Source organism: Protomyctophum bolini (assembly GCF_963924005.1).
Source record: "Protomyctophum bolini genome assembly, chromosome: 20".
In the NCBI taxonomy this organism is placed as follows: domain Eukaryota; kingdom Metazoa; phylum Chordata; class Actinopteri; order Myctophiformes; family Myctophidae; genus Protomyctophum; species Protomyctophum bolini.
The window spans coordinates 25521208-25531990 of NC_137881.1; the positions used below are offsets into that span (position 1 = coordinate 25521208).

At 41.2% G+C, this 10783-nt stretch overlaps 1 protein-coding gene across 1 annotated transcript; it reads left to right on the plus strand.

The window, feature by feature from the left end:
• Window positions 1-197: 197 nt before the first annotated feature.
• On the plus strand, window positions 198-5730 carry LOC308335135 (uncharacterized protein). The gene is made up of 6 exons (XM_080792133.1): window positions 198-399; window positions 583-669; window positions 2222-2773; window positions 3274-3407; window positions 3546-3643; window positions 3971-5730. Exons 1-6 carry the CDS (start codon window positions 273-275, stop codon window positions 4113-4115), a joined length of 1143 nt encoding a protein of 380 aa, XP_080648259.1. The 5' UTR covers window positions 198-272; the 3' UTR covers window positions 4116-5730.
• The last annotated feature ends 5053 nt before the right edge of the window (window positions 5731-10783 follow it).

The window sequence follows — 10783 nt, forward strand, 5'->3', positions numbered from 1 at the left end:
TTGTTGTTTTGTGTCGTGTCTGCATGCTTCTGGGTCTGCCGGTTTTGCAAACTCTGTGACTGTGTGCGTGTGTGTGTGTGTGTGTGGGGGGGGGGGGGGGGGGGGGGGGTTTGTTTTCATTGGTGCCATATGTGGTAAAAATGTAACAGTGCTGACTCTGCTGTCTACGTTCAGGACAGTGAGGGATAAGTCTTCCTCAGTGTTGTTGTGAAGAGCTGGAACATATCAAATACCTGCAAGGAGGACTCAAGTCACAATTGGGTATAGACAAAATGTCTGTAGATGGATATTACGACTACCTTGAACTCCAAGATAAGGAGAATCTGATCAACGACGATAGCGAGAGTGAGACCACCACTACAGCACTGGGGAAAGATCTACGGAGGACCCTGCAGTCTGGTGAGAGATGTTACTATATATACTGCAATGATACATCACCACCAAACAACAACAAAATAGTCTTTAAACAATTATTCTAACTGATCTCACTTGTGTGTGTGTGTGTGTGTGTGTGTGTGTGTGTGTGTGTGTGTGTGTGTGTGTGTGTGTGTGTGTGTGTGTGTGTGTGTGTGTGTCCTCCAGATATGAGGAACAAGCGGGTTGGAGTGGGTGTTGGATTGTTTTGTGCTGTTCTAAGTCTTCTCATCATCGTCGTCCCACTCTATCTCTGTAAGTCAACTTTCATAACAATGGTTATCCATAGTTTATTTTTTACTGTCTAACGTACTACACATTACCTAGTGGTTAGAGCACATGCCTTTCATGCAGAAGGTTGTGGGTTCGAACTCTGCCTGGGCTCGACGTCAGCGAGGGCACGTGGTCGCAATTGGGTTCCATTACTCCAAATCGAATGGGTTCAGATCTATGCCGAGTCTCCTGAGGAGGCACTGTCTGAAGTCTGTCCAGGGGCCTGTTTCACGAAACTTGGATTAGGGATTAAACCACATAACCTGGTTTAATATATATCCTGGATCAACGATTAACTGGTTTCATGAAAACTGGTTAATCTTGGCAGATTAATTTAGCCAGTTAACATGGATATGTTGAGGCTTGATTCGGTTTCATGAAAGCAATGCCACATTAGTTACCATGGAAACTAATGCTGTGCACTTAGCCTGCTCTGGAACCGGCTAACAGACAGGTTTAACCTAATCCTTTACTGTTCATTAAGCAGTCTATCTGATCACAAACCAATAGTTTATTTCAGTACTTTACACTTACATGTTAAAATACAGTTGTGTTTGCATAATCAGGGGTGACATTAATGATTCTTTTCCACACTCATTCAATTATTATGGGTTTATGTTACCTTATTTTTATTATAGTTTGCATTAAAACAACTTGCTAAATGATATACTATATCTGTTATATAGCTGTAAATATGATTAATTATTATATTTAGCAAATGCATGACCCATATCTCACTGAAAATGTGTCAAATACAAAACATATCTTGGCATTTAAGTTGAAAGCGATAAGGTTTGTGATGCACCGTATACGCATGCGGCCGTCGTCTTGAATTAGATTCAGAACAGATACAAGTAGCAGTCTGAAATTCTGTCTGGCGTCTGCATAATGACAATCAGCTGTGTGAGTGTAAATGGGGCTTGCTGATGCAATCACACACTGTTTTGGTTTGGTGGGAATTTGGCTTTTGGGTAGGCCTGCTTTAAACATTTAGGTTTTGTGTCATCTATTGCTAATCATCTGCTGTGTGAACACTGAGTGACCACTGACCACACTGACAACTTTACTCATGACATATGGTTACCAAACAGTGGGTCCGTACTCGGGACCCACTTGTGGGTCATGGAAAAATGTCCATTGAGTGAGTCCATTTATTTGTTTGTCCATTTGTCCACATTTTGTAAAAAAAAAAAAAAACATTCCCAAAAAAGGAAAAAATCTTCATGAATTAAAAACAAATTAAAAGTTTTTTGTAATTTCATGAAGAAATAAAACATAAATTAGAAAACAGTAAAAGTGCTACAAGCTCACAACGCAATGCGAAGTGACGCCTTGTGAGCTTGTAAATATGCTATTTTCACTAGTTTGGGTCCCGGGGAGACCCTGCAGGGACTCATTTGTGTCACGGGCTAAAAAGTTTGGGAACCACTGAGTAGCCTACTACATAATGCTAGCAATCAATTTGCTCCAGTAGAGGTACATTGTTTTAAATAGTCAATCTCCCATTAAGTTTGTTTTCATTGTTTCCACACAGATCAGTCAAACATGGCGGAGAGAGGACAACTGGTGACCCGTTACAACCAATTGCAGGCCAGAACCAACAACCTGACTGAAGAGAGAGACGAATTGCAGAGCGGTTTTAACCAGTTACAGACCAGTTTTAACCAGTTACAGAGCAGACATGACAACTTAACCGAACAGAACAACCAGTTGCAGAGCAGTTTTGATCAGTTGCAGTCCAGACACAACCAGCTGACTGCACAGAAAGACCAATTACAGGCCGGTTTTAACCAGTTACAGACCCATTTTGATCAGTTGCAGACCAGTTTTGACAAGTTACAGGTCGGTTCTGACCAGCTACAGGCCAGTTCTGAAGGCTTACACACCAGTTTGGAACATTTGCAGGCCAGTTTTGTCCAGCTACAGACCAGACATAACAACCTGACTGAACAGAAAGGCCAGTTGCAGATCAGTTTTGACCATTTACAGGTCAGTTTCTTCCAGCTACAGAGCAGTTTTGACCAGTTACTGACCAGCCAGAAGAACCTGACTGAAGAACGAGATGACCTGAAGATGAGGCTCTGTGGTCAGTGAGACGTCACTGTTATAATAATTGTGTTTTTCGTCATTAAAAACAGCTTGACTGCAGGGATTAAATAATCGTGATTCAGATCTCCCTGCCTATAGTTTTCACTAACGTTTGAAGAGCCACTGTGCCGATATGATCGTTGCTTTTCATGAAAATCCGCTTTAAAATGGTGTAATCGTTTGTCGTAGTGTTGAAAAATATTTCAAAGTGGCGATCACAACAACAGAGCGACACCGCCATTGTAATGCATTGGGCTTCAATTTCCCAGAACCCTTTGCATGACAGTGTGACGGATGTTTTTTCGTTGTCATCAAAACGCATATGACTTATCCCAAGTCTTAAAACGTATTAAAAACGCGAATTAAACAATGAAAAAATAACTCGTTATTGGGAGGGAAGCTATTCTACAGTCAATTAAGTCGTGTAACTCGTGTTAGGGAGGGAAAGTGAATCAAATGAAAGAACAGCATTGGCTAACATTGTCATTTTGTTGCTAGAATCGCCTGGATGGCAGAAGTTTGACAGCGGTTGTTATTACATCTCTACTGAGACAAAACCCTGGGAGGAGAGCAGACAGTGGTGTAGAGACAGACAATCTGACCTCATCGTCATAAACAGCCAAGAAAAACAGGTATGGTGTGTGTGTGCATGTGCATGCATGTGTGTGCATGTTGTAATGTAAACAGCTTCAGTACAGTACAGTGTTTCTTTGAGGAGACACACAACTACTGTACAGTTTGTACATATAACCATCAGCTTTTCTGTCCAGAACTTTGTGGAACGCGTCAACAAGAGAGTGTGGCTGGGTTTGACCGACAGAGAAGGGTCGTTTGAGTGGGTGGATGGAACGCCACTGACCACACCAACGTAAGACATATGATCATCTTTGTTTTACCTCCATTCTTCCTCCAATATAAAGTGAAGTGTACTCGGGTGCGAAAGAACCATGGCCAATGTGAATCATGGCCAGCGAGGAGCAAGCAACCTGCATATTCGGGAACAGTTCGAATCAATCGGACTCAGTGTGAATCCCCCCTAAATGTCCCTATACTTCACCAGGTACTGCCGGCGTAGGGAAGCCTAGTATACTGTAAATTAATCAAATGTCACTAATGTTCCCCATGCAGGTACTGGCGGCGTTGGGAGGGTTGGGAGCCTAGTCTAAATTCATTAAATGTCCCTGTATATCACCAGGTACTGGCGGAGTTGGGAGCCCAGTAAAAATGGACACTGTGTCGAGTTCTACGACGGAGCTCTGCCTGCCTATCCAGAGAGAGGATGGGACGACAAGCCGTGCTCTGCCAACTTCCAGTGGATCTGTGAAAAAGTTCTGAACTGAAACCATCATTTTCACAAAGCGCGGCGTGTTCGTGCGCTGGTCCGGTTACATACACAACGGCTGCGTTTGCACATGCTGTGGTAGTTTGTGTGTTTGCTTATTTTTTAATCTTTTCCCATGGTGGACCGGACCAGAAGCACTGGGGCGAGATCTACAGTAGGGATCACTTTTATGTCTGTAAAAGCTGACAAAAGATATGACTGATGTCATAGGATATAAGCTTGAAGCGAGTTTGTTTTTGCTCCTGAGTTCAGCAATAGCATGCATGGTATAGGCTACTCAAGTAATACAATGAGTTGATCTGTTCAGGTGATAAATAGACTTAACCTGACTCAGTATTGGTTCACAACACAGCCTCCATCACGTTGCGCTGTTCAGAGTATGGGTTTTTATGCTGTTCAGACTATGGGTTTATGGGTAATTCTCCCATTGGCAGCAGCGATCCTCAAACTATTTTGGCTCTATTACCTAGCTCCTGACCTAACTGACGCACCCACAACGCTCAGTTGCGTTCTATTTGGCTGAAAATGATACATATTTGGCAAATAATCACAGAATGTCACTGCATTGAGAGACATGCAGCTGCTGTATACTCCCGCAGCTGCCCTATACATCTCCTTACAACAGTATACCAGATTTTGCTATTTGTGTTAAATAACATCATAAAATTCCCCGTTTCATGTCACGCACGCCCTGGAGGGCGTTTGCCCACCACAAGGAGTGCACGCACCACAGTTTGGGAACCCCTGGCTCAGAGGCAGCCTAGAGGCATGCAGCCAATCATGAACTATGTGTTCACTATGGTCGTTAGTAAATGTAGGTCACCTCTGCAAGCTGATAAAAAGTACCAATCACATTGCTTTGACAGGGCCAGGGGAGGGTGTGTGTGCTCAAGTTAGTAATTTACTAACTCGAGCGCTCAAGTATGTACGTAACTTGAGGCCTCATTAACACGTACCAAACACCAATCAAGCAAATGTTTGGTCGTTTTTTGAGGGGGGAGGGGCAGAACACCACCAGCAATCAAACACAAATGTTTGATCAAACCATGTGACTCCCATTGGAAAAGCATTGTGAAACGACCAAACATTTGCTTGATTGGTGTTTGGTACGTGTGAATGAGGCCTGAGCTCACTCAAGTTGACTATAACTTGTAGTTTTTTGTGATTAATTATGCTAATTACTCAATTTCTGATGAAACAGTGACTCGTATCACTCGGGCATGGATTCAGCACATAAAAATCATATAGAAACAACATTTAAGTATTTTTTCTCAAGAATTCCTACAGGCCAGTAGTATATAAGTTTTATATACTACATATAACTACTATATATAAAGATTTATTTTATTATTATTATTATTTGGGGACCTGTCTTTTATTGTGCATATTGTTCTTTTAGAGTGCTGACGTCACTCGCTCATCCCCTCGTTCGCCATCTTAAAATCGTTCCCTCTTCGCTTATTGATTTCTTGCTCTATATGTTAATTATATTTGAATCACATTCCTTAGCTTTTTCACACTGTATAAAACCAATCTGATGCCAATCCGGATAGGAAATCTGATTTGTGCTGCTTTTGTATGACGTCTAATGAAATAAAATCAATCCAACATCACAGAGGAATGTAATCACTGGCACACAGGCACAAAGGCACAAATGAGAGAGAGAGGATTTTTGGTTTCAAATAAAATAGTTTGTCATAATGAAACTTAAAGCGATATTAACATGTTGTGGGTCGTTTTACTCTACTCTGGCTTTGTGAGTTTGAAGTTACAGGAAGAGGGCTGTCTGATAAAATTAATATCAAATATCTAAATATTTCCCCCCCCTGTCATAGCACAACATATATGGCGTACAAGTATTATGGGAAGTGAAGTTGTATTTATACAACGTAGTTTCGGGAGAAGAGACCTCTTTCCGCTTGACCTTAACCACTCCTCCCTCATTATCAACAACTCCTCCCTCCTCATCAAACTCACCTGCCTTTCATTATCACCTGGCCAATCCCCGGTGAAATCACCACAGCATTAATACACCTGCGATCTCTCAACCAAGTTGTTTGTTCTGCTCCACGACAGACCAAACATGGGTTGTGAGTACTGCACTTGTAGATCGGCTATTTTCACTATTCTTCAAAATCGCCATCCTCCTCCACCCCAACCTCCTCCTTCCGCCTCGATTCTCTAGGAATCCAGGGGGGGCAGTGACGGAGCAGAGACGACCAACCGCTCATTCCGAGTATAGAGCAAAGGTCAGCTCTGATTGGCTGAGATATAGTGAAATTAGTTTTTTATATTGCGGCACCAATTTGCATTATTCTGCCTTAATTGAGCAGTTTGAAAAATGCAATTTGCGTGAAACGTTCTACACACAATCTACGGACCATTATCTGAAAATATGAACAGCGAACATACTAATGATAATCCCAAAACCAGGAGACACATAATCGTTATTAAAGATGGAGTGCCGTGGTTTTTGTACTTTTTTTTGTGTCTATGGTGTGAACATTACTCTAATTAGTCTAATAGATCCCCAGGTGTGGTTATAATTTTCAAATATGTCTTCCCTGCGTATGTTTGGTTTCTTCCTGAAAGCTGAAAGCCTTTGAGTCAAAAGGCTCAATCGAAAGACCATTCAATTAAAAACTCTCCAATACGTCCCATTCCCTAAACTGTGTACATGACGTTCCTGAGTTTATGATGTAACAACAGTGCCTGAGGGAAAGTAAGTCCATAATGATATGGATGCTCCAGAGAAGTGTATAAGTAGCCTATAAACATATCATCACAATGTATTGCTCCTTGGCATAAACACACACCTGAGGTGATGGAGCGGCAGTCGCCCAGTCATGCAAAGTAAACTGACTCACTAATTATTGCGTGAGCTTCTATGTGTGCATACATAGAAGTCTGGAAAAAACAGATTCTACCCGAGGTTTGAAATTAATCCTCTCCTCTCCTTTCTACTAGTAACACTGTACTTCCCTATACTATAGTACTACACGTCTCTCTCTACTAAAGGCAACACCATCTTCGTCATTATCAATTGCCATGCGGATGCTGACTGCCTGTCTATTTCTCTGCGCTTTGATTGGTCTGACTGAAGCCGAACTAGGTGAGTGTGTCATGAGTCATGTGTGTGTCTGTGTCTGTGTGTGCGTGCGTGCGTGTATGCGTGCATGTGTGTGTGTGTGTGTGTGTGTGTGTGTGTGTGTGTGTGTGCACGAGCGCATGCACGAGTGTGTTTCTTTGGAGTAGAGTCACTATTACCCTATTGGTCTGAATATAAGACTATGTTTGTTTGTTTTTTCAAATGGAGATATCCTCAAAAAAACTGTGTCGTAGTATAATCAGGAACTAGACTATTTGACATTCAATGTTCTTTTCCACAAATTAGTCTGGAAAAATGGGGTCGTCTTATAATCAGAGTCGTCTTATATTCGGCACAATACAGCAGATGCTGTCCAGATCAGGGAGTGAGAGTTTTCAGTCACAGTTTTTTGTTTGGAGCAAAGTCTCCTGTTTGTCTCTCTCTCTCTCTCTCTCTCTCTCACACACACACACGCACGCACGCACGCATGCATGCACGCACACTTACTGAATGTCAGTCTCCAGGTTTTCTTCCGAATATGTATGACAATATGTGCATATGGGCATGTTTTATTTGCAAAGAATAACTCTGAGTGTTCAAATGGAACCAAATGGACCCGTAATGGTCCATTTGGTTCCATTTGAACACTCTCAGAGTTACAGGCCTGTTGTGGTCATTCAGGGCTATCTATTGATGTCACTGTGTTATGTGGTATTATTATTGTCCACTCATGTTCGTGGTAAAAATGGAATGTTGACAAAAATGTCCGCCACAAGCCAACATGGCGATGACCCCATGTATTGACATTGTGTGCATGTCTTTGTGTGCTTATAGTTTTCGGGGTCCGGAGAAGGTGTCCAAATGGATGGTCTCATTTCAACCATCGCTGTTTCCGTTTTGTCAGAGGTGGAGTGGATTGGATTACCGGGGAGGTAATTAGAATGAACAGTTGTTGAAATACAGACTTTGATACTTTTACCACCACAGCAAGGATGTGATTCATGTTAATGAAACAGGATAATATAAGGCCCATAGACTTAAGTACAAATATAACTATGGTTTTACTAGGCTAATAAAAGTGTAAGTTCACACTTCACACGACCCTAGGGTTTATTTTACAGAAACTTGCTGTTCCGTTGAAGCTGGAACATGCCGCATGAAAACTTGCTAAACTTTGTTTTAGGCTAAAATGTCATTTATTTAAGATAAATACAATATATTTGATGTTGACAGAAAAAAGGAAAAGACCAATTAGTACTATAGCTCCAGGGGGACTCGAGCCAACTAAGTATATAGGGTTTAAGTGGTTAAGCCCTACAGTATAGCCTATACTTTGTTGATAGATCAAATAGTGAAAATATCCAAATGCACGCTTGTAGAGCTTGTAATGTTTACCTATTAAAACATACCCAGGTTAATGATTGTTTGACAGTACAAGTCCTTATGGCCACAATACCAAACAACATGCAGAGAATACAATTATCCAGCCGTTAGATGACGTTTATTCCCTTCTCTTCTCTTTACTTTCTCCAGAGATTCTGTTTGTCCAAGGGTGGAAACCTAGCATCAATACGCAGCAAAGATGAGCACACGTTCATTCAGGAACTAGTAAGAAAGGCAACTGGCACAGATGCTTCAACGTGGGTTGGAGGCCACGACGCAGCAAAGGTATATGAACCAACCAATAGAGGTATATGCACATGCATAAAGCGAATGGCAATTCGAGTGGCAAAGTGAATTTAATGTTGTTTAAAGTCATTTCATAGTGGTGCAGGCTAGAACCGGTCCTGCGGGCAGACAGTATTGATTTCGTCGACTATCAAGAAAATAAACTGTAGGCAACCTTATATATATATAGGCACGGGTGCCAACATTGGCACAGGGGAGGGTGATCACTGGCACACTGGCATAAGTGTGAGAGAGAAGGTTTTTCTTTTAAAATGAAATATTCCAAAAAAGTGTAGTCAGTTAAATTAAGTCCATTCGCATCTACAAATGACATGATCATTTACATCCTGCACATATTTGTACATTCATTCAAACTTCTAACTCATGACTGGGGAGGGATTAGGTGGGTTATTTCTCTGAGTTTAATGATCATTACATCCTGAAAATATTTCTAAACTTGTTATATGTATCCTATATGGACAGTCATAATTATATGGCACACTGACTATCACACAAATGAATGTTGCAGATTCTATTTTTCTTTCATGTAGGAGGGTTTATGGTTGTGGACCGATGGTACCCCGATGGTCTTTAAAGACTGGAGCAAGGGAAACCCTAATAATGGAGGAAGTATGCACAACCAGGATTGTATGGCTATTAACTACGGAGGTAAGTCAACATGTTGAATTAACCATACGGGGAAAGAGGGAGAACTTACCTTATACCTACAGTGTCAGTAGCATCCCTATTGTTGGGTGAAATGAGCTGATCTACAAGCTTTGCATTGCAATGAATGATACATCCAACGTTCTTAGCTGCTGCAAAAGCTACAAAGCTACAAAAACGTTGAGCAAATTTCAACTTCAGCTACGAAGATACAAAGCTACAAATAATACACTGTTTACCTTTGCATCTTTGAATCTTTTGCATCTGCCAGTGTGAATGCAGCATAGAATACCAGCACTCACAGAACTGTCCTTTAAGGCACTTTTATTTATTTTAAATACATAAATTGGCATGGTACGCTGCAGAGCAGACAGCACAACGCAAAGATTTAGTGTAAAGTAACTTCATCTGTCTGACATTTTTAATGCTTTCTGTCTACATAGGCGGACACCTTTGGGACGACGACAACTGTGAAGCAAGAAGACCATTTGTCTGTGCTAAAACCATCTAACTCCATTTGTCTGTGCTAAAACCATCTAACTAACAGTGGTTTTCAACCCTTTTCACATCAAGGCCCATTATTTATTCTTCATTTGAGCCACGGACCACCATTTGATGAGATTTAGCCTTGCAGACCAAAAACTAAATATATGTATATATGTATATATGTATATGTATATATGTATGTATGTATGTATATGTCCATCACATTTTCATGCTGTATTGATGTTTGTACCATTAGGAGAGATAACAGGCAAACATTGATCACAATAACAATTCTTCTACATTCTCGAATTAAGTAATGCAGATGTTTAACAATGATTTAGCTCTTGAGAGTGCAAATTGAAAGCGTTAATTTTGTTTCAATTTGCACTCTCAAGAGTTAAAGTTCTATAAGAGTCAATTTGGTTACCAACTCCTTCATTTAGCTGGGGACCACCTGGAACCCCCTCAAGGACCACTGGTGGTCCCTGGTTGAAAACCACTGATCTAACTGAACCCTTAATAATAATAATAAAAGAAACAGGGATGGAATGAGGGGTTAAGCTTCACTTAAACACAACATGCATTCCAGTGCCTTTATTTGAACCAATGAAAGGCCAAATAAATCATTACTGAAAGTCTGTGTGATTCGGTGTGTATATTGCACCTACCAGCGGTGGAAAGAAACCTACCCCGTCCCCAAGCATCTCCCAATATGGTATATGGAACAGTAACCATTGGTCTGACCTCCCGTTTGTCCG